Source organism: Rhinolophus hipposideros (genome assembly GCF_964194185.1).
Source record: "Rhinolophus hipposideros genome assembly, chromosome: 5".
In the NCBI taxonomy this organism is placed as follows: Eukaryota; Metazoa; Chordata; class Mammalia; order Chiroptera; family Rhinolophidae; genus Rhinolophus; species Rhinolophus hipposideros.
In genome coordinates, this window is record NC_138051.1 from 39,647,054 (window position 1) to 39,671,735 (window position 24,682).

General features: G+C 36.3%; 1 protein-coding gene and 1 long non-coding RNA gene across 3 annotated transcripts in view; one reads left to right on the forward strand and one right to left on the reverse strand.

The window, feature by feature from the left end:
* Positions 1-24,682, forward strand: part of LOC308498032 — a 42,080-nt gene that overhangs the window by 9,577 nt on the left and 7,821 nt on the right. The window contains exon 3 of the long non-coding RNA XR_013993399.1: positions 21,401-21,532. This is a non-coding gene — a long non-coding RNA (uncharacterized lncRNA). The remainder of the gene's footprint in view (positions 1-21,400; positions 21,533-24,682) is intronic.
* Positions 1,818-24,682, reverse strand: part of UBR1 (ubiquitin protein ligase E3 component n-recognin 1) — a 111,157-nt gene continuing 88,292 nt past the window's right edge. For both annotated transcript variants that reach the window (XM_081049242.1, XM_081049241.1), the window contains exons 36-47: positions 23,746-23,801; positions 22,317-22,413; positions 19,589-19,656; positions 18,436-18,586; positions 17,919-18,006; positions 16,504-16,637; positions 14,986-15,094; positions 13,252-13,308; positions 11,192-11,269; positions 7,311-7,481; positions 5,921-6,022; positions 1,818-4,419 (exon numbers count right to left, since the gene is read on the reverse strand). In XM_081049242.1, coding sequence (XP_080905368.1) covers positions 4,278-4,419; positions 5,921-6,022; positions 7,311-7,481; positions 11,192-11,269; positions 13,252-13,308; positions 14,986-15,094; positions 16,504-16,637; positions 17,919-18,006; positions 18,436-18,586; positions 19,589-19,656; positions 22,317-22,413; positions 23,746-23,801 — 1,253 coding nt within the window. In that variant the 3' untranslated portion in view covers positions 1,818-4,277. The remainder of the gene's footprint in view (positions 4,420-5,920; positions 6,023-7,310; positions 7,482-11,191; positions 11,270-13,251; positions 13,309-14,985; positions 15,095-16,503; positions 16,638-17,918; positions 18,007-18,435; positions 18,587-19,588; positions 19,657-22,316; positions 22,414-23,745; positions 23,802-24,682) is intronic.

Here is a 24,682-nt window from a genome sequence, read left to right on the forward strand (position 1 = left end):
GCCCCAGAGCAAAGGCAAGGCTCAAAAAGGCCTCAAATAGTGCTTTTTTGTACTTACCGGTACATCTTTAAATGCTGCATTTTGCTAATGTATTACTTTATATGTCAATCATACACACAATCTGAACTTTGTTCTCTCTCTCATCCACAGTATTGCTGCTATTCCCAATCTGGTTTATCAGTTCTCCACAGGGTGAGGCTTTCTTTAACGAAGGCTATACCGAGTGTTTATTTATAAGAATGTGGAGGACTTACACTACCACCCATTGTTTCATTCTCTCAAGACTGAGCAGTTTTTTCACCCGCCCTCAATTTAAAGCACGTGAGGATTACCAATTACGTGGCTGGTAATTCTCTGTCTTCATTGTCCCAGGTTTCCTACTGAAGGGGGTTCTCCCCATTTGGGAGTTGTTGGCAACTTTGCAGTGTTCCCACTTTTACTCAGTATCCCCCCCCCCTTTCACTTTGCACCACTTCCACTGCAGAAGTCCTGCTGCTGTTGGCGTTGTGAGTATATCTGCCCATTCTCGGGAATTCATGGAGATTCCGTTATCTAGTTTTGTTGAACTTTAGGTTTTTTCTTTTGTTATCATGGTTAGTGTGTGTGGTTTTCAGAAGAGTTTTGAATAGATTCAGAAACTATACTGTTGATGAGATTATACCACTTAACTATGGATATCTTCTAACTTTATTAATGGTGCCCTTTGTTGTACAGAAGTTTGAAATTTGAATTCACTTGAATTGCGAACAATTTCTCAGGTTATGATTTGTTTGTCCCAGGAGTATCCTGCTACTCAAGTAGAGCATGGAGAAGACTCCTTAGTGACCTCTCCCTGCCAAATACAAGTGCCTTGTATTTTCATCTCCTCACCCAAAAACCTTCCTAAAATATTTCAGTCTTAAAACTAAAGCAATGGCTTTTTTAAATTCCAGGTACATTTTCCTTAAATGTAAGCTTATGTAGACACTCAAAATGAAATATCACAACTATCCAAGTTTCTAGTCTACTTTTCTCCCAGATGTTCTTTCACACTTACTCAGAAATCACTGAGATAAAAAGAAAGTTCTACATTTTAACATTTTAAGTGAAGAGTCATGGTTAAGTGACTGTCATGTGTCTGTCATAGTTAAACAGACAGAAATCACACCAATTAGCTTAAGGCTCAATCTCAGGTGACTGATTCAGGATCTAGGGTGAAACTAGAAATATGTATTTTGTTAACACTCTCTAGGTAATTCTAAGACAGTCCAGTTTGAGAACCATTCCACTAGACTTATCCAATATAAAAGCCATTAGCCACACATGACTTAATTCAAATTAAATAAATTAAAAATTCAGGTCCTCAACTGCACTAGCCACATATCAAATGTCAGTAGGTGCACGGCGGCAGTGACTACCATATTGGAGTGCAAATATAAACATTTCCATCATTGCAGAGTTCTTCTGATAAGTGCTGCTTTAGATAGTTGTCTGTACATAGGTGTGCATACCTGAAAGGATGCAGATTCCCTTAGAAAATATTTAAAGAAAAGTATGCTATTTTTCAACTGATTTTTTACATTTCCAGTTTTGAGCTATGTACTTAATGCACTAGTACAGTATTGCATAAATATAAAAAATATGTAATGCATGTTTAAAAATTATTTACTGATGAAGTGTATGGTTAAAAAGTTTGGCGACCATTACACTAAATACTGAATTTTAAAGAATCTGTCTGGGCTGACAAAGATAACTTTTAACTAGAGCTCTTTTCTAGGTATAGATTTTTATACTTCATACCCAAATCCCCAAACATGAGAAGTCCCTTTTTTCTTTTTAAATATACACATATAAGATATTTTATTTCAAAAAGCACAAGAACATTATACAAGTTTTAAATTTACATTTTGCAATAAAAGATATCAATATATGCATTATTTGTATAACTTCATCATGGATGGAATTTGAATCAGTGGTATAAACATGTTGCAGTCACTAAATGTAGATCATCACAGTGAACCAAAATGCATAGTTGTTATGAAATGACAAACGACCACTAACGGGAGAACTCACAGGCCATACACCAACATAATAAATTAATTATACAGATATATGTTTTTCTTCACTGTATCATAAAAATTCCTGCCAACCCCTCACCAAACATTAGAAAAACACAGTCCTGGAGCCATCCTGTTGAACTAGTTCCTCCACATACTACACTAAAAAAAATAAAGTGACTTTTTGCTCATTTTAGAAGTAAACTTCATGAGCATAATTATATTGTTTGCAATGATGAAAGAAAATCATGAGGATATTTTAATATAATTAGAAATCCCTTGGGCTGTGGGCAGCACTGAGATATAAGTCCATCATCTACAGTGCAGAGAATCTGAACCAATTTCAGGAAGTGGAAATCAGTGTGAAATGGGTTCTTTGGCAATAAAGGGTCTGACTGGCCATTGTAGGACAGTCCCTCTGGCAGCTTGACAGCTTAACCCCAGGATTTATGAAGTGAATATAAAAAGACTAGAAATAAAAAGTCAGTTTATGTTTGCTAAACTAGGGCCAATCAATTCGGGCAGAAGTCAGCATCTTTTGTTAACTATTCTGGCTCAGACTTCACAGTCAGCCAATCCATTCAATAAAATTGTATTAAAAAATAGGGGGAAATATTTTAACCCTTAATCCTGTTGGCAAATTTGACAAACTGAATACTGAATTTTCTGATCCTCACCCATCAATTATTATAAGTTGTTCAGTAATCTACTTCCTGATACTTTCTCAATAATTATTCAAGTAGAAAATCATGATTGTGATCCCTATCCCATGCCAATCCCTTACTGCAAAATCTATCTTTACTTTACACAAAAATAAAAAAATCTAACCCCAAATGTGCATCAACAATCACTTCACAAACACGATTTTATTTGCTTGCTTTTGCTGAGCAAAAAGAAGGTAGGAAAACATTTACACACATGAGACAGTAGTCACCAAAACTAAAATAAGATGGCCTTTGAATGCATCGTTCAAACTCCTAACATTACCCCCGAGACAGCAGAAGCTAAAACGGAAGATTTCAATTTATCTTCTGTCTGCTGTTTTATATCACAAGTTCTTGATTTAAGAAAAAAAAAGGTAAAGTTTGCACAGATTCGGGAGAGCTTGATTATTTATAAACAAGATGGCTCAACCACAGCATGTTGTAACAGGAAACAGACTATTGATCGCATGGCTTTTTGGTTGTACTAGCCATAAAATCAGAGTTTTTGAAGAGGTTAAACACAGATAACAAATGGCTTGTCTTTTATAAAGACATCCGATGTTGCAGAATTGGCTTAAATTTGATTCTTCTAATTTACAGTTGTCATGATCCATTCATTGAGCAAATTTTCTTTTCGCCATTCTATAGATAGTTTACATCAGAACTACATCAGGTTTCTAAGAGTCAAATAGGATGGTGCCATAATCAAGAGATAAGTGAATTCATTTTAGACACTGGATTTTGGAAAATGGAAAGTATAATTTCAAAACTCAACAAAGCTATTTGTGGTCAGAGGTGAGCATGACACGCTCTTTGTCCCATCAGGGATGAATAATAAATGCATTATCCTGACTTCTTAAGATCTATAGCGGGGGAAAAAGCTTTTCCACACTGATAGAAATGTATCTTAGAAATGGCAACCCGGTCCATATAGAAATTTAGTTTAACTTCTGGCTGAAACAGTAAGTGGCACATTAGGGATATTTCCTTAAAAGAGAAATAATTTTAAAAAATTAGTTTTTTGAAAACTTTCTCAATTGAAGTACACTGAATGGTTTCTGCAATTCCTCTTTAGCTGCAAGGAAGACAATTACAGATTATTAGAATTTTGTCAGTGATCCAATATCAGCTAAACTAAACTTAGGGCAGGGGGAAGACACCAAGTACAAAATTGAGAAGAGTTAACTAACATATAAAAATGTCCACAATTGCTTGATGTGACTTCATTCACCAGGGAGATGAAATGAAATGAAATGGGACAGATTAGGAAGGGAAATGAGCTTTCTGGAAATATTAGCAGTGTTCTAGAACATAAAACAGATTAGTCTATGTTCTTTGTTTCTCTTTAAGCATGTTCACTAATTGAAAGCAATACTCCATTAAGGAATATTTTATTGATTTATATGAATCTGGACACAACTAGACAAGGAGCAAAAAACCCTCCAACCCTTCCCCAGCCCTAAGAAAAGTCTCCATAATTTTGAATCGTTCTTCATTACTGTCTTCATTCGTGATTCTTCCGAGGCAGAGCTGGAGCTCATAATGACTGCCAGTTGAATCCAAATAACATCTGATTAGTTTCCTGGCTCCTAGCAATCTCTTCTATAATGCAATGTTGTTGCCACACCAAATGGAGCTTCCGATACCGCTCACGAGATAAATGAAGGGGGTTGCCTCTCCTTCAGGAAAAAAAAACCAACAACATAAGTCTGAATCAAATAACTGCCAGACTTTACTGCCTAAATTAGTCTGAACTCTTGAGATTTTTTGGAGTTGGGAGAAATCACCAGGACAGGACTTTTAAAGGGATATTTTCCTTTCACTACTGATCACTATTAACTTGACAGGTTATTTAGCTAATGAAGCAGAAATTTACTCCTTGGTTATTCAGAAAATAGCTTAAGTATACCACGGGCAATATGGGACCTCATTTAAATGGCTAGCAGGGTTTATTACTGGAAGCAACTCTATTCTTTTTGGGGTGGTTAGAGTGGAGCTCTAATGGCCTTTTGGCTTCATACAGTCCATCCAGCTTTGATTTCTGATCTTTGCATAGATGAGGTTAGGTCTGAGATGTAACAGTAATTATATTTTTATATATCCCTTATAAATCCCTCAAATTATATTCTGCTCCTAAGAAATATTTGGTTATAATTATTCTTATGACACAACAAACTTGCCAGTGATTAGCAAATATTTAAATAAAACGGATCCACAACAATTCTAAAGCTACACAGTTTATAATATATAATAGCTAATCCAAAATGACTAAAGTTTGGTTGTCACCAATAATGGGGAATTGTGAGATTCTCATTTGTGAGGCACTCAAGTGTTTCAGCTAGTTGGGTATTCAAATTGCTTCTTTGTACCTTTCTGGAACTACTCAGATCTCTTATCCATTAACTACTTTCACCACTCAGCTTTTGTCTACCTAAATCCAAAGACTATCTTTGTATCGGTTAAATGCTGTCACAATAAAAACAAATCTCTGTATGATCAAAGAGGTTCTAAACCCCATCTAGTAAGCTTATTCATTCCAAGTAATATTTCAAAAGCGTGAAATTTCAGTTAAACAAAAAAGACACAGTTTATAATAAGAGGATCTAATCTTTACCTAAACTTTTGAGACTGTAGTGCCTTATCTCCTCTTTCATATAAGTCATGAGTAGTATTCTAATACCTAATACCAGGAAGGATACAGAAAAATTCAGGATTCTAAATATTTTGCTTGGCTAAAGCAAAGAAGGCTGATGTAGTTGGCAGTTTAAAAGTTTCAGGTATTGCAATGGAAACAACAAATATCCATTTTAAACCAAAGTCCTTCACTGGACACTACCGATTTCTTTCTTTTATATATCAGTGTCAATTAAACCTTCTAAGTAATCCTGAAGAAAAGTTGACTAAAACTAACAGAGTATGCAAACATTGGCATGGCTGCCATCTTTAAAAGTTATGGAAAAACATAAAGTTGTTGAAAACTGTGTGTTACATTTAGGAGTTATGGAGAAACATAAAGTTGTTGAAAACTGTGTGTTACATTTAGGATGACATCATATTTAACATTTTATATTTGCAGCTATTTAAAAATATGTCTCAATATTTAGCATTAGTTTTTGTATTTAAAGAACTATTACCATCCACATATAATCATGTGACTAGATTTAAAAAAAAAAATCTTACTTCAGGCCAGGATCTGTTTCTCCATATTCATCCAAGTAAGGGGCTGGATAGGCACAGCCTCTGGCTTTACCTTCAACCAGGACCACTCTGCATTCTCTGATTCTAAAGAACAAAACAACCAACAGAAAATACTATTAAGTGCATGTATATAAATGATAGGCATCAAAGTTAATCTAGAGAAAAGACATGGCCAATATCTATTAGGAATTCAGTATAATGACAATATAAACATAAATAGGCTAAGCTGTGTTTTGTCTAAATAAAAGAGAATGAACATTGCTGTTTTTGTTGGGAAAGGATCACTGGATTTGGGGACATGGGACCAATAATACCGACTGAATATATTGAAGAGAGGAAAGAGTGTTGTCCTACTTGAGCCATAGATACCCTGGGAAATGGTGAGCGCAGTTGTTTCTGTTACTTCTGACCTGGAGGGGGGAGGGAGCTGAACAGAAGAACAGAACCACATCTCCCAGTCTAATAACCTCGGGCCAAAAGAAGGTCAGTTAGGGAAGTGTCACGGCTTTTCTGGTTAGAAACAGTCTCCAACAGTGTAGATTATAAGGAGCCACTGCCACTCTGAAGGTGGCAGTGGGACCTTCAGAGTGGGGGACTCTTACAGCAGAGAAATGGAGACATAAAAAATAATGCTTGTGTACATGTGTATGGAGGTGATAAGTACTACAGAGAGAAATCATCAACAGCTGGAATAGGTAGTGGGTTTACTTGCTGTAGGTTCCCTAGAAGAAGAAAATAGGTGTTGGGGTTTGGCTTCCATGCATTCATTCCCCTTGTTCCAATTGATGCCTACCATGATTAAATATTCCATAGGTAGGAGGTATCAATGCTTTTGTAAACAGTAACTATTACATGGGGAGAATGGAAAGAAAAAGCACAAGTATTCATTCTGAATTTTCTCTCTCTCTCAGGCAACTTGTACTCTTCTTTCATAAATATGAGTGACTATTTTCTGCTCTCAGTCTTTTGCTGAGAGACCAGGGAAAACAATGGTTGGCTGACAGAAGAAATGAAGAAAATTAAAACTTTCAAAGGACAACCTGAAGTAACACTTTACATGTACTTTTTAAATATAAGTTTTAGGACTCCAAGCTCTTTTACTGTACCTGAGTGTTACACAATACCAAAGTGATCAAAACAAAGTTTATAATATTTAAGATTTTTCCGCAAATAATGAAAATGTGAGCAGAATCCTACTCTTTTAAAAATTACTTATTCTGCAGTATCTTCTCAAATGCTATCTCATAAGTAACAGGTCTCTACCCTAACTTTGATATCATTTCCTATCAACACACTGTCCTACCATAATGGCTTCCAGATGGATCCAATTCCCTAAGTTCATTATGAAGCTTCCAGATCATTTACTACTCACTTCAGGAAAATGCAGACCCCAGCTCCACAGTGAAGTGCATGGAAAATGCAAGCTCCAACCTCTTCCCCATTCACGGTTTCTTGGCAGCAAATGTTCTGAGAACATAGTATGGTCCCACAGAAAAGACAGAGGACAGGGTTCTTTCGCTCATCATCTGCAGACCGTGGGCACCTTGAAAGGGAAGCAACATTCAGTATGGTAGAGAAACAAAAAATGTGTGATACATCCCATTAGCAATGAAACATGTTTTCACCACTGGCTGCTTTGCAGCCAAGAAGGCTCTTAAAAAACAAGAAAACATTTAATTAGATGATTGCTCTTTCATACTCCCCCTTAGGAAGACTTAACAAGAAAGTCTTCTCATTAATCCATAGTAAGAAAATTTACTACTATAATTTTACTGATAATTCACATAAAGTTTGGTAATTAAATATGCCTTGAAAGTAAGATGCATTTATAGAATCCAGTCTTCATCGCACACGACCAATTCAGTCAACTGCCTCCTCTCGACTGGTTTAGTCAAGCTTGTGTCTTCAATGTTGGAGGAACATGACCTTGTAGGTGCACAATTTTCTTTTTTTTATAGAATAATCTGCAGTAAGCGTTCAAACATATTTCTACCCCATTTCTTTGAAACCTTTAGGGTTGAAATGAAAGACTGCAGTCTTTGAGTTGAAGCCCCCTTCCATCTGGAAACACAATAAGTCTTAGGGAAGAAAAAGTGACCGAGTTGACTTACTTGAACCAAGGACTACTTTGAGATCTGACGATTTTACATAGTGGCATGTTACAGCCTTGCTATAATGCTCCCCACCCCCCAAAAGGATATCACTCCCTGAATTAAAGTGACAATTTAAAAAGGAGCTTCCCATGCTCCTATCTCTGCTGTATACTGGACATAAGGAAAATATCAAGAATTCCTTTATTTGGGCAGTAAAAAGTAAATGAAATCATAGGAGAGATCCAGCGAGGCTGACAATGGGGTCAGAATAAAGAGCACCAAAAAGACTCTCCAATAGGTTATTAACATTTTATTCTCTAGTTCCCCACTTTCTTAGGCAAACTAAGAAAACCACCATTGTCTACACAGGAGCAAATGGACTCTGTACAGTTATTCCATTCCTGTCTCCTGTAGATGAAGGGGCTATTTTCACTTCCAGGGTGTTGCTCCAGAACACAATTATAACTCTTTTTGGATAAAGCCAACATCTTCTTTTACCTTTAGCACAGAATGGCTGAGCCAGAGTCACTAGCCATCCTGCAGAGGAAAATGAAAGCAATACCTAACGCACAGTAATTGAGCAGACATCCTACACTGAGATGGCTCAGTATTAACGTACACTAGTGGTGACAATAAAACTGGAAGAGATCATAGGATTTACTTTTCACTTCTACCCGAAACCAGTAAGTAGTAATGTCATCCAAGAGGAACTTCGCTGTGATGAATGATTAACACTCTTTTCAGTTCCTCCTGAGAGCCAACAGCATAATATCTATTCACTGGGCATTTGTGGTAGCAGTGCAGGGCTAAGATTAGGAAAATCACTACATGTAGAGCTGGATGCAATCTTTGCAATCATCTAGCTGATTTTTTGAGGGCTGAGAGGTAAAGTGGCTCCACCACTTCTGTAGGCAGTCGACCTTAACCTACATGAAACAAGAGCAAAAGAGCTAACACCAAGACTAATTCTCTCTGGTAACAGAGGCTGGTACGTGGGCTGCCCAAGTTACAGCCTGGCCATTTAAACCCCCTGGCTTCCTGGCTTAAAGGATTCCTTAGTCATTCCGTATAGCAGTGATTCTTCCTGTGGGCCAAAGAAAGGCTCTTTAAGTGCTCAAAATGATTCTAAACTGCACTCCCTTACCTGGTTCCTTCATATGAAAGCAAGTTATTTAACATACAAGTATGACTAAGGACTACTAAAAGTCACTTGTACACTAAAGCAGTTAATTAGAATTACTTATTGGTATCCTCAAAACAAAATTTAAGAGTTATTTGTGTTTACTGGAAGCTGTAATTAATTTGAGTTTGCCAAGAAGCTTGGCTGCTGCACAGTGCTTAGTAACATTACAAAACCCCTAACTGAGCTTTGAAATTCATGAACTTTGGGAAAAGGATGCTTTGTTACCAGTACATCATCAATAAAGTGTTGAATGGGTTTTGACTTTCAAGCTGCAAAGAGTCTTGTCTTTTAATTACAAGTTACTGCTAGTTTCATGCAACCATTATCAATCTGATTTGCTGCGGGTGCTAGTGTGATGCCACCTGAGTGTCACAGATACATAATTGGGTCAATAGTAATGTTGGCTTATTACTTTCAAGACATGATGTACTGTGATTCAAATATGAAAAATATTCACATACCAATGGCTAAAGCAGATATGAATATAATTTCTCCATTCAGTGATATTTCATTGGTGTTCTGCTCATAAACTTATGCTCTTCAAATAACTTATATTATAGCAAGGTAAGTGTAAAACAAAAATTATTGTTAACTTTACAGGACATTATCATAGAGAATCATGTGCGTAAGCTTATGTTGTTCTCTTACAAAAGTAACTAACAGGTAATTCATACATGGTATCAGTAATAAGTATAACGTATCTTGTTTATTTTACTTCTCACCAGTCCCAATTATCCAGTATTTTTTATTTGAAAGTGATCAGTGAAAAGGAAGATAAAGGAAAGTTTGAGAAACACTGCTTCAGAGTAGTGTGTTTATCTGACTGAGGTAGTGGGGGGCACATGGTGCAAAAAAAGGCTAAGGGGGTGTACTCCTCTCTCCATTAGGCTTGAATCTGAGTTACAATACTATTATCTGTTTGCTGTTATAATGGGCTTCTCTATAAAATTTTGTTTGGGAAAAAAGGGTTCTTCAGTGTCATTTCAGTGAATGGATGTGTTAAGTACACTGTTCTGTATGTAAAACACTGTGTAAAAGATATATGAATAAACAATGATTCTTAGAATCTAAAAAAAAAGTTATTGTAGCTTTCAAAAAAATTCAGGAGGGATGTCACAGAAGATGGTGGAGTAGGGCTCCAGGAATCAATTTCTCTACTGAAACCACTATTGATATGGCAAGAACTGTCTGAAGCTACTATCTTAGGACTCTAGAGTGTAGATAAACATTTGCAGTGTCCAGAGAAGTGCTTGACAAAGAAAGAAAGCGGTCAATTACAACAAACTGTGGCGTTCTGTGTAGTGGCCACATCCCCTATCCCTCACCTCACAGCAGGTAGCTATAGCATGCCACAGAAGGCAACAGGAATCTTAGTTCTGCCTGGCAGAAACTTGTACATGAGTGTTTACAATAGCATTATACTGTATATAAGGGGGAAACAACTTAAATGCCCATTAATGGATGAATGAATAAACAAACCGGTATATACACTAATGGAATATTTAGCCAAGAAAGAAATGAAGTACTGATACACGCTACAATTTGGGTGAAACACTATGCTAAGTGAAAGGAGCCAGACACAAAAGGTCATATATTATATGATTCCTTTTATGTGATACATCCAGAACAGGCAAATACTTGGAGACAGAAAGCAGATAATTGGTTACCAGGATCAGGAAAGAGGGGAATGGAGAGTGATTATTTAGTAGACACAGGTGTTTCTCTGGGATGATGAAAAAGTTCTGAAACTAGAGAGAGGTGGTGTTTGCACACATTGTGAATACATTAATGCCACTGAATTATACATTTTATCATGGTTAATTGTATGTTATGTGGTTTACACCTCAAAAAAAAAAAAAAAAAAGATTGACCATCACAGTTACAGAGGACGCTAAATGGTCACTTTTAAAAAAGTTTGCTACTGGTGGCTTAGCCAATTGCAAGCTCAAAAATTTTAAAATATATATTTATTCTTACCTGAAATGAGAAGCTTGATTTAGGAGGCAGCTATAGTCATCAGGAAGCTCTATCAAACTATTTCTTTTTCTAGGGTACCTAAAAATGTAATTTAAAAGGCAATTTAATTTATGAGTAAGTAAACCCATATCAAAAGTTGATCAACAGAAGGAAGAATGTCTTAAAAATAACAAAGGATCCATAGTAATTCCCACTGCTGACTAGATTAAATCTGAATTTCTCAGCCTAGAATTCTAAATCTTTCAACAGCTAGCTTCCTTTCCAAACTCAACTTCCACTGTTTCCTAAGACTAAATTGCCCCAGCTAGATTTCTATCTATACTATCTAGGAAGGTAACATAAAATAGTAGCCAAGAACACAGCCTTTGAAATCAGACTTAACCACAAATCCTAAATTCTCTGACACCTGGTAAGTCACTGAACCTAAGCCTGTGTTTCCTGATCTGTAAACTGAGGATGAACATATACTTTCTCAATCATAAGGTACACCAGCAATTTAATAACACATTTTCGTGAGGGGTGGGGGTAAGAAACATAACACTCATGCTAGATTTAAGAAATGTTTGATCAGAAGTAATAGTATCAAGGAATCTCATGGAGCTGTTGAGGACTCAATAAAATATTGAAGTGAAACGTAATATACTTAGTGCTTGATACATGTTTGCAAATGTTATTCATTCTCACCATACTAGATATACAGCAAAAGTCTTGCTTGCATGCCTTGGGAAAGGTCATCTGAATAACATGGAATTCCCTTCTGAAACCTGGATGAATTTAAATTTTATAGTTCCTTCTATGTTCAGCTAAAAATGATCTCCTCTAAGACTTAACACTGTGTCATTAAGAATCTTTTATTTTTTAAATTTCTATAGCATTAATAGTATATTCCATATATTATTATACTTTAGTCTTATGTCTTGAGTTTATGTAAATACTTAGATTGTAAATTACCCATCACCAAAAGCTGTATGTGTTATGTCTTTTAACTCTCCCAGAGGATTTTAGTACCATGCTTGGGAAATAGTAGATGTTTGAAAAGCACACAATGAAATGAAACAAAGGAAAAATAGTATGAGATTAACAGTCCTAAAATATGTACTCATCTTTTAAACTTTTCTCTCTACTCTAAGATCTTTCTTTTCTTGTTGATGTGAATACTACTACATCTGAGCACAGGAGCTGGATCTATAATCTCGAAATCACTAAAACAGAGTTAAAGGGTAGACAGCATTTGCACATTTACAGTAAAGGTGAAAGAGTTCAAGGGGTGAGAAAAGATGAGAAAAGAAGGTGGCAAATGTACAATGTTAGCTTTAGTCATAGAAAAATGGAAGTATTTAAAGCTGGGAGATCAACCCCTCTGCTTGTTTACTGATGCAATTCAATTCGAATAAAAGTTAGACACTGTACATAATACAAGTCAGGTCCTGGAGGGGATCCACAGAAGTCAAGCAGGCAGTTTGGCCCTTGTTGAGTTTACTGCTTAGGGATGTAGTGTGCTGGCAGGTACACGTGCACACACACACGAGCGGATATATTAAGATAGGCTTCAGGGAGGAGGGGATATTTGAATTGGTCCTTGAGGAGAAGGTAGATTTTGACTGAGCTATAACTTAAGGGAGACAGGAGGGCTGAAGAAAAGTTTTGTTAGGTAGTCTTTAAGCATATAGATAGGAAGGGAAGAGGAGGAGGGAATAGTTCTATTCATATCTTACTGTATTCCTAAAGGAGAAAAGGTCACTTATAGTAATACTGTCACCGCCCTCTGACTTTAATGTACCAGTAGCTCCAAGATGCCATCTCCTCCTTTGTCTTTTAAAAGGCTTGCACTAGCTTAAGGAAGAGGAGCTGGTGGCAAAAAGCTGTTTTGGAAATGGACGCCACGCTTAAGAAAAAAACAATTTAGGGAAGAATCTGATTTCTGGCAAAGACCTAACAGAAATGTAGGAAACAATGTACTGAGTGAGAATGAAGAAGACAGACTAGAATGCTCAACAAACCAACTACTTTTAGCAACACAACTTGTAGATGGGGGAAAAGGATTGAAAAGTAAAACCAACCTGACTATGGTGCTTTTTTGCTTCAAACAGTTTAGTAAGGCAGGATCTGCACACCACCTATAGGAGAAGCCAAGAGAAAAAGCAAATGGGTAATCACAACTTCAGTACAATATTCATCATAGAACCCCTCTCGCCAAATCTCTGTCCTTTCCATGTTCCTTCTTCTAGACTTCTTTTAGCTTACAACTTGCCCCTTTTCTGCTCCCCTATTTTGTGTCTTCCTATTTATTTTCCCCCCTCTTTTTATTAATTTCTTTTTTAAAGGGTTTATCAATCAAGGTCCTACTAGAAAAACAAAATCCATTGACTACTTCAACAAGAGGGATTTTAATATCAGAAATTGGTAATAAAGGTAATGGAAGGACTGAGAAGCCAACCAGGAGACACAAAGGCAAGGCCACCCACAGATAAGCCAGTAACAGGAAGCCTCCACCCCTCCCAGGCTGGAGGAACAAAAGGAAATAGTGGCATTACTGGAGCCCAGTGTTTAGGGTCACGGGTTGATAGTGGAACCACGGCAGCCTTGTCTGCTGGGAACTAGTCCCAGAGAATAGCTACAGTCACTGCCAGAGACGCCCCACAAGGCAAAGAGAGGTGGCCTGAACACTCAGGCTTCTTTCATCCTTCTGGCCTCCATTATCTTGCCAGTGCCTCCCACTGACAAGGGAAGGAGACTAGGAAAGCCTGCAGAGGTCTACAGAGCATAGGACGAGGAAAGGCTTTGAGGCAAGCAGGGACAGGAATGGTACAAAGGGCAAGGGCTTTCTGTTTCAAAGTTTAAATTTTTATCACTTGACTAAACTAGAATAGCGAGTTCAAAACGTATTGATTCCAAGAATACAAAAGTAAAATTAGTATAACCTACTGTGAGTGTACTCAACACAAAGCATGACACTGATTTTTATGATCCCTTTTGATTCATTTTTATCACACTGCACATCAGAATACCTTGTGGTAAATGAGGAAACACAGAAAAGACCTAACAGAAGAGATGAGAGCACAGAGAATGGTGACAGAAAACAGGCTGACACACAAATCCTGACATGGGCACACTGGAAAAACGAAAGGAAAAGGCAGAAAATTGAAGAGATAAAGGAAGTTATAAAGGAAATAAAGTAAGAGTAACACAGTGAGAATAGATTATAAAAATGACAGAAAATGGTGGCAGCAAAAATAAGGGTAAGGAGACTGGAGGTTAGGAAGGTGGAGAGTGATCAGGAGGGCCAGTAAGTAATGGGGTAGAAAAACAAGTTTTTCTGAGAGAAAGACACGCTTCTCCCTGGGAAGTTTAACTGATACACCTTTGATCTCCCAAATGACGTTTTGCCCCTCCTCAGTCACCTTCCTGAGAAGTGTGCTACCATGTAAGGTGTGCTACTATTTTGGATACCGCCCCAACGTGGATTCTTTTGATACTTAATTGTGACTTTATGGCTACTGACAACTTTTACCGCCACCCTCCCCACCCCCAATTTAAAACTGGGATGATGAGACAGCACCTGTGGGGGAAATAAGTACAATGAATGATAGTCATGGTGGAACAAGTAGAAATTCCTGCTGCCCATGGCTGTTAGCCTTATCCCCAATTCCTTAAGTGTATGAATTAGGAATCTCCTATATTTTTGCCACCCCCTTCAATCAATACTAATCAAGTTAAAAGCTAAGCAAGTAATTTTAATTTAAAATTTCCAAACCATATAATAACCCAACAATGATATTTTATGCTCATAGTACCTCTGGAGGAGGGGCTTTACAGTATGCCAATATTCTTGGAAAAGTAGGAATAAATTTGTGGGTAAAGATAGATAGCTACAGAGTGCACTGTACTCTCCTTCTGCAGAATCTGCAAGAGAATAAAAACACATTTTAATAAGCACATTATTCTTACCTGGTCAACCTGTTAATAGTGTTTCTTCATTGCTTATGTTCATTTCTATATATAGAGAGAGAATATCTTGTACTCTGTAAAACTGTGGGTGGCAAATAAGCTACAGCCATCCTCTGAAAACAAATCTGAGTCATTCTCCTAATCACATGTCCCCAATGTCAAATCACCACACGATATAAAACACAAAATCCTTATTGTGGCTCACAGGCCCTAGACAATCTGCCCTGGCGGTCTCCTGGACCTCACCTCTTACCACCTGTTCATTATGCTTCAGCCACACTCATTTTTTACGGCTCTTTGACTAAATCAAGCAAAGCCTTTGCATTTTATTGCGCCTTCTGCTTAGGCATACTCTCCCTTCAACTCTGCCCAGTTCAACCCCATCTCTTTTTTCCAATGTCTCTTTGCTCAATGTCTCCTCACAGAGAAACCTTCCATGACTATCTAAAAGAATTACCCAATCTGGCCCCAGCATTCTCTCTATTCCTGTGACCTGTTTTATTGTTCTTTGCAGAACTTAATCACCATTTGACATTACATCTATTTACCTGTTTGTTAATACTTGGTCGCCTCCCAATAAAAGACAGGACTTTAACTGCCATATTATAGCACTGACTAGATAAATTAATGCACGATTTTTTAAAAATGCAAACAATAAATCTATACTGGTAACTACCTGGAAAGTAGCATCCTAATCTACATAGAATCAGGACAAACTTGGATCCAATAAACACTCCTGAACTGAGTGCAAGAAGAAGCTGGTAGCCGGTAAAGCTGACCTGGTCAGTTTAATCTCAAAGGACAAAAGGACTCTTCCAAAATCATACAAGTGTTCTGGTTTTTACCCATACAAAGCCACAAGGAAGCCTTCTCTACTTTGATCTACATTTAAGGCAAGTAAAGGGAAAGAAACTGAATCTGTTAAATATACATGGCCTTGGTTTGATATAACAGCCCTTTCCCAGCCACATTTTATAAATAGTCATATGTTCAAAATTCAAATAACAGAGTATACAGTAGAGTTTTCCTTCTACCCAGCCAAACACTTCTCTTCCCTAAAAGCAACCGATGTTTCCAATTTTTTGAATATCCTATCAGTTATATTCTATGCAGACATTGAATGAGTTTAAGCACATTCATTAGTCACAGAAAGAAGCCACAAATAGGTTTTGTAGATTATGAGGCTAACCTGGTTTTTGGCCTGACTTTTAACCTACACCTGGGCCTGGGCATACATGGAGTGAATACTGATGAAAGAGATGGGGAATGGAAAATTGGTTATGACTACTCTCATCCTGTATTCTTGAGGCTGAAGGTAAAAAAAACTTTCTCATTTACCACTTTGATTTCACTTTCCTACTTACTGGTAAACAGCTCTTCAGGTGGCGTTACTCCAAGTAAATAGTGGAAAAACAATGCAGCACAGCGAAGGTAAGGGGTGATGCCATTCTTCAATGAGACCCACAAATACCAGCCAGGAATACTACATCCAATGCAGCTAAGAGGCAAAATTCCAAAACAGAACAGAATATTGGTCAGACTAAAACCCTAGATTTTAAACACATCCCCCTTCAAAGACATAGCAAAGCATTTAAATAATTTTTTATCCATTTATTTTTTTAAAAATTTATTGGGGTGACATTTGTTAGTAAAATTACATAGATTTCAGGTGTACAATTCTGTAATACATCATCTATAAATCCCATTGTGTGTTCACCACCCAGAATCAGTTCTCCTTCCATCACCATATATTTGATCCCTATCCATTTAATTTTTAAACATTTAAAACAAAATATTTAACTAGCCATAGCTTCAGTCTTTAAATCTCCTTTAAAAACCACAAATCTTGCATCTTTTACCATGTAGATTTTTATGACAAAGAACTACTTTCTTCGTTTTCCTAACCTTAAAATGAAATGTGGAACAGATATATTTATCAGTAACTAACCAAAATAGTTAAGTTAGCTAAAAAAAAAAATTAATACTTTCCTGATTTCTGTATTAAAATCAACTGGTGATTTGTGGGGCAGTAAAACTATTCTATATGATGCTATAATGGCAAAACTCAAAGAGTAAACCCTAATGTAATCTGCGGACTTTAGTTAATATTGGTTTATCAATTTTAACAAATGTACTATACTAATGCAAAATGTTAATAGGAAAAATTGGTGGGGGAAAGGAGTAAATAGGAACTCTGTATTTTTTTAAATTTTTCTGTAAACCTAAAACAGCTCTAAAAAATAAAGTCTATTAACACACACACACACACACACACACACACACACACACTCAGTACCTAAGGTAAAAAAAATCTTATGAAAAAGATGAAAACAAAGAGGGGAACTTGGCAGCAACTGAAGCTAAGCAGATCACTCCTACTGTACTTTTGGTTTTAACCTCTGCATTGTCAATATATTTCAGATATTAGTCAGCCTTAAAACACCTCTTATTAGTTAAGTGTACTACCTGTATGGATCGCTTTAAAAGGAAAACCTATTTTCTATTTTCTACATTTATTTAAACTTTAAATGCTGCCATTTGTTAAGATTCTATCATACTTTGCCTATATTCCCACAACAGTTTACAAGAGAAAAAAATGTGCCAAAACTTGTTTGTCTTAGAAATAAATAAAGGCTAGCTGTTATACCAAAGGCCCTTAACTCATTATTAAAAATTGGAATTAAAATGGTTCAAAAGTTATATTGCTAAACAACTGAATAAAGATGTAGAATGATTAAAACAATACTGAAATGGATTAGACTGATGGACTGCTACTCACCCACTTGTATATTGAGAAACTTCTGCCAAAAAAGAAGATGCAGAATGAGCCTCTTCACTCTCCTCTTGAACTGGAGCAAGCGGGAGACCTGAAAAAGAAATTCTGAAAGATAAATCTATAAATTGGCTATTCAATTTATAAATTACACCTCAATTTCATGGTTCCAGAATAATAAAACAATGTTAACTCAAGTGAGGTTCTTTCTTTCCTTTGTTCTCAATCTAAGTAGTTGATGCTGATATTAAAACTATCAGGTAAACTTTGTTTATCAGCATATTAGCTGGAGAAACAAGAAGAGAATCACAGCCTTGCTAAACATGGACATTCAGTAAATATTTATTATAGAATGACTTAATTATATACTTAAATAGCATCCATAAAGAAACAAATGAACGATCCTTCAACAAGAAACATAATATAGAACTTAGCAATATATGATTAATCACAAGCAACGTCAATATTGCCAGTAAATCACAGGCAAATGTTATTTACAGTTAACAACTGATGGGAGCTTTACCTGTGTCTATGGTAAGAAGTATCTGAAGCATGTGCGCCATGGTGATCAAATGGAAGAGATAAAGGTGGTTATAGGAAGAACTAATTGATGAAGGTTGCAGATCCACAGTGTCATCCCAATACAACGATGGGAATGCCAACACAGCACCTACCTATGAGAGAAAATGGACATCAACATGGGCAACAACAAAGACCAACACAAATTAATCTCATAACTAAATATAAAGGGCACCAGATGCACTGTTTGTGTAGTTTTTAAAAATACCATCACATCAAATTATTCAACAGACTATCTTAGAATATAATGTAGCATAAATGGAGGATAAAAGTCATCACCAAACAGGTTGTCCTTTGCTGGATCTACTTATTCTAGTTCTAGGTAGTGGTCTCAACCCTATAGGGTTCAGATGATTCACAATCATTTGGGGAGCTCTTAAAATAACACTGATAATACACAGGCTCCATCTCAGTCCAACCAAATCAGAATCTCGAAAGTCAGAACCCGGTTTACTAGCACTGTTTTCAAAGTTCCTCCAAGAGATTCCAAAAGACAGGGTTGACAACCACTGGGTAAAGGCCTGGATAATGAGGGATGAGGGTAGTGGCTAACTCTGCATCCACGAATTCCATGCTCACAATCTCACCACTGCTCTCTGTAGAGAACTTGTTTTGAAGGAATGGGTCCATCACAGGATGGAAAAGCTAGGCAAGAAACTCACAAAATAGTTGCCACCCATCCATAGGTGTTTGGGGGAAGCTTCGTGTCCAAGTCTGGGTCCCTATCACCAAATAATTAATGATTCTAAGATAGTTTACACTGTCATACACTGCTTATAATGTAAACAAGAAAAGGGGGGAGAGGGAAAGCATTATATATTAGAAAAAGTTTGCTTGTATAGACACCAATTAAATATAATCAACTAGGACAAGACCTATTACAAAGTAAAGAATAAATGTGCTTTCATTTTTAGTGATTTTGACGGTCTTAGTCATATCTATATGTATTTATCAACAAAATGGACAAAAGAGACAACTTCACAGTTTGAACACCAGTAATTTATAATCCTGAACAAAGAGCATGAATTCGAATGAGGAAAATAACAAGAAAATTATAAACTTGAGTGCCTTTTAATAAAATTTTATTAAGCACTTACCAAAACATGAAACAGATCTATAGACAGAAGGCAGGGTGTATCTTCTGATTTCAGGTTAGGAAGAACAACTAAAATAAGTAAACAAATAAATAAATGTAATTCAGTCAGTAAGATAGCAATGCAATTAAATATAATGCGAGATATAAACATCTGAAAACAAAAATACAACAGGTTTATAAAATAAAGAAACTGGTAAATTGGTACATCACACTGTTAAGAAATGGGAACCATAATGCAACATAAACAGAGAAAAGGCTCCCAGAAGGCCTTGGACACAATTTAAAAGTTGAAAGACATCGGAGGAAAAGGTAAATAAACTAGGATAACTCAAATAGAGATTGTTCAGAAAATATTTGCTGAATGAGTAAGACTTGCTTTTATAGAACATTCTCTACCACTTCCCCCCCCACAACTACACATTTCTAAATGTTCCGTGATACATAAAATATGTGAATAAATTTGGGGTGAGGAGCAGGGAGCATGCAAAGCACTGGAAGTGAAATGAGGATGGAGGAGATTCTCCTGAACAAAATTAGATAATGGATTGATGATTGGAAGGAAATGCAGAATAGCTCTAAAGCTACTGTCTTTTTAATTTGGTCCATCTCTAAATTCACAAGTCAGGGAAAGAGTGACAAAAGAAGTGAAATCAAGAATTCAAGACAACAGTAAGGGTTGTGTATATACCAGGGGTGCCAAAAAATGTATACACATGTATTGTATTCATCTTTTGTTATCAGTATATATAGAGTATTACAATTTTAATAGTATTTTTCCTTTCTTAAAATGTGTATACATTGTTGGCACCTTCTGTATATATAAATGAGGGAATCAATTACATTTCAATAGAGCTATTATTTTTCTTAATGAGGGAGAGAAGACTCTTTTCAGACTAGGTCAATTTCTTAACTCCAAATCCAAGAGTCTAAACAAAAAGCATAAAAGTTAAGAGCATCGGTTTTGGAGTCAGAAATGGGTTCCAGTACTGGTTGTGACTATTTGTCACAGGCAAGTGACTTAATTTCTCTAAAGCTACAGTATATACAAGATTGTTGGGAGGTTCATTCACATATGCATTTAAAGCACTTATCCCAAGCTTGGCATATAGTAACCATAAAATAGATATTATTAAATTGGCTTTATACAACAAACTAAAGTGATCACAGGGCTTTATCATTAAGTAGCTGTGTGTTCCTGACAAGTCTCTAGCTGTTTCTAGCTCTCACTTCTTATGAAAATAAGTAAACTTTTATATATAGGCACACCGCTACACAACAGAGCAAAAGCACATCAGTTCTGTTCGTTACTGCTAACTAGAGATTATGCACTATTATTTTAGTGCCTACCATTCATGATGATATAAAATAGTCTCCTTGTTTGGTGCTTATTTTGAGGTATTTAAGACATCATAAATCCCATAATGTGTAAAAAGAGCAAAAGCAGGGAGACTATTTGGAAGTGCTAGTAAAACAAGGTATCCAAATTATGACTGAAATGAAAAGAGATACCAAAAAATTAAAAACAAAACCAAAATAGTACTACGTAAATAGGACAAACTGTTCAACAATAGAAAGAGGTCTTAAGAACAAACACAGGCACATGGAAAATGTGCAAAGTTCTGGGCCTATGCTACTGACCGGTAAGAGAAAAAGTAAAGGATAAAGAAAAATTAAAAAAGGGAAAAAAATTAAGTGTGTAGCTAGGAGAACAGCATCAATATTAGATTCCCATTATGAGGTTAATTGAGGAGATAGCTGGAAGTTAATTTGAAAATATAAAAGCTAACATAGTGCAATTTCTAATGAAACTTAGGTGGCAGTCTTGGATGGAGCCGTGGAATCACAATGTCATCAGAGTGAGCAGAAAGCTGCTCAAGAAGAGCTCCCTCAGAAGCTTGTGGGGATTATCAAGGAGGAAAGTGATCTTTCTCAACAGACTTTCAAGGTAAAGTGGCTGCTCAGTGTGGTGGTGGTTGGGAATGCCTGCTAGAGCAGCTAGAAGAAAACTATCTGGCTTTAAAGCATAAAAAAACTGAGTGACTCTCTTATTTAGTAGAAACATATCTGGGAAGTGCAAGCTTAACCCTTCCCCCCACCTGTGACATTTTGAACTTAGGAACAAATAAACAGACATATAACAGTCCTGTTTAGGTGCAGAGGAGCTCCTGTAGTACAAACGCACAAACGGAAATGCAGATAATCAAAATCAAAGCCAAATCATTCTACTACTGTGTAAACTCTAGTCCTTTTTTATTTTTATATTGAGAGCACCATATGAACTTTGTTAATTTCTAGCTTGTTAGCATCTGAGAAAACTGTTATAGCCTGTCTCCCAAAGAAAAGAGCATAAATGCATAAACCTGCATTCTAAGATTATTACACTTCTATTATTTTACATGACTTTGACCTTGATTCACCAGCATAATTAAACATATTTTAAAATGATCGACCCATGTCAACGTTCCCTTTTCTAACCAGGATGTGGATGTTGGTTCCATAAAGCCCTAGATGGGTGTAAGGGACATTAGTTGAAAGCATTTGGAAAATACTTAATTTTTAAAATAAAATTGCAGGTATTACAGGGGCAACTATGTTTTGTTTTTCTTTGTTGTTTTTGTCAGTGTTCAAAATTAGTGCAGTGTGTTTCCTAATGAAATACACTGCCAGAAATGCAATGGAAAAAGACATGTGATAACAACACGATAATAATAATTCAGAGAAGACTCTACCTGATAGGAGACGAATCAGATGTTTCTGTATCAGGACTTGGGGACAGGTAATCCTCTGTGCAATGGCAAACTGCATTAATGCTTTCAGACCATTATGCTAGATTGTAAGAAGGGGAAAGATAAACAGATAAGGGAAGACAGTAGACCTAAGTCATTCACTGCAAAAATCAATCCCAGTTCGCAAGAATGAGTTGCAGACTTATCATATACTTTATATTCCAGCAAATAAATTATAATATTTTATAATAATTTTATAGTTTTTAACAATTTTAAAGTTTTATGACCTCACCAAATTTTTAACAGATTTTTTCCACGACAAAGAGGTATTTATTAAAGCTATGATCATTTCCATTCTCCTTTAAGTACTCATTTTCTCCAAAGTCAATTTCTTAAATGTCTGGCCTAATTTATTCAATCGAGGCCTGGACAAATAAATGTATTAACGGAAATTCTAAAATGGCAGAAAAGCACTGATTCAGGGAATAGTGCTTCTACTTCTCAAACGGAAGGAACTGAAGGGAAGCGCACTGTGGACTGCAAGTCCCCTGTGCCTGCTGTCAGGAAAGTAAGAGGGTAATGAAGGCAGGTGGTCTAGGGAATCCTCTGTCACCCATTATGTATTCACAGGGCTACTGAGCACATTTCCTCGGTTCTGTTTTGGGGGCCCAGGCATTATGAGGCTTAGGCCTGAGGCAGAAGTATAGTCAGGATATGCCCATCAAGGAGTCATGGCTTAGTTTTATTCTTGAATTCAGTATGACGATTTATGATGGTACAAAGTTAGTGAGAAAGAAAAATTGTAGGTTTCTGATTTGGCAATAAATAGAGAAGGGGAGAAAAACTACAGTATCACTTCTAATTTCTCTGTGAATTACATTTAACCACCAAGATTGAGTAAGCTCTCTAAAGTGTACAATGTTGGCCATTCAGCCTCCTATGAGACTGAAGTATTAATATTAGGTTGGTACAAAAGTAATAGCAGTTTTTGTAATTCTTTTTAACCTTTCAAACTGCAATTACTTATTTTATTTTATTGGGGAATATTGGGGAACACTGTGTTTCTCCAGGGCTCATCAGCTCCAAGTCATTGTCCTTCAATCTAGCTGTGGAGGGCGCAACTCAGCTCCAAGTCCAGTCACCGTTTTCAATCTTAGTTGCAGGGGGCGCAGCCCACCATCCCATGCAGGAATTGAACCGGCAACCTTGTTGTTAAGAGTTCACGCTCTAACCAACTGAGCCATCCGGCCGCCCCTAAACCGTAATTACTTTTGCATCAACATAAGAGCTCCTTTAAAAACAAAACAAAGAATTCTGCTAATTTTTACTGGAAAAGGAGTGAATAAAGAATTTTTAAGATGATAAATTAACTGTGGATGCCCTAAAAAACAGCATACCATGAGTTACACGTACCCTGTTGGAATATACATACCTGTCTATTTTGAAGGGCTCCAAACAGAGGTTTTCCTCCATCTCCCAAGAGGTTTTCTCAAAGAGTAAGAAAAACAAAAATAATAAATCCTGAATACTGCTACAATTCTATACTTACTTGGTTTCTATCAGATGTCCTTTTGTTAATTACATTTTTGACCAGATGATTTGCATTTTTCTACTTCAAAGTTTCATGCTTAAGTCTATGCCAAAATTTCCAGTTTTTTCAGTGAGAATAAATATAGGTCATTTACAAATTGTTACTATAAATAATAAGGTCCCTGCAGCAATCTAGAATACTTGGGAAAAACAAAGCATCTGGCTTATTTTTCCTCCTTTTAATATCTCTTTTATGCAAAAAAATTTTAATAGGTAATTTTCTATTTATTTTATTTAAGGAGGGCACAGCTCACAGTGGCCCATGCAAGGATAAAACCAGCAACCCTGGTGTTATCAGTACCATGCTCTAACCAACTGAGTTAACAGACCACTCTAAATAGGTAATTTTTATATACAGTCACCTTTTTAAAAATTACAGTTGGCATGTAAGTCACAACCTATTGTGTTGAAAAATAATACATAAGACAGATTCAAGTAACTTTATTGCTCTTATAGGTACTATTAAAACAGAATTAGATTTATAGGAAAAAAGATGAAATTGAAAATACTAGAAAAATAGATTCAGAAATATATTCTGCTTTGGTATCTGGGATATTTATTGCTAAATTATTCTTTTTCTTTTCTTTCTTTTTTTTTTTCACTGATTCTCAGCAGCAGATACCTCTGAATTAGGAAGGCTAACTTCCTATTTTCTTTTTCCATCTTTGAATGAAAATAATAAAAAGACCTTCTGTTCTGATTCTTCAACTATTGTTCCCAACTATGCCAACACATCCTTGTACATGTCTCTCCTTATTCACAGGGAATGATATAAGTTA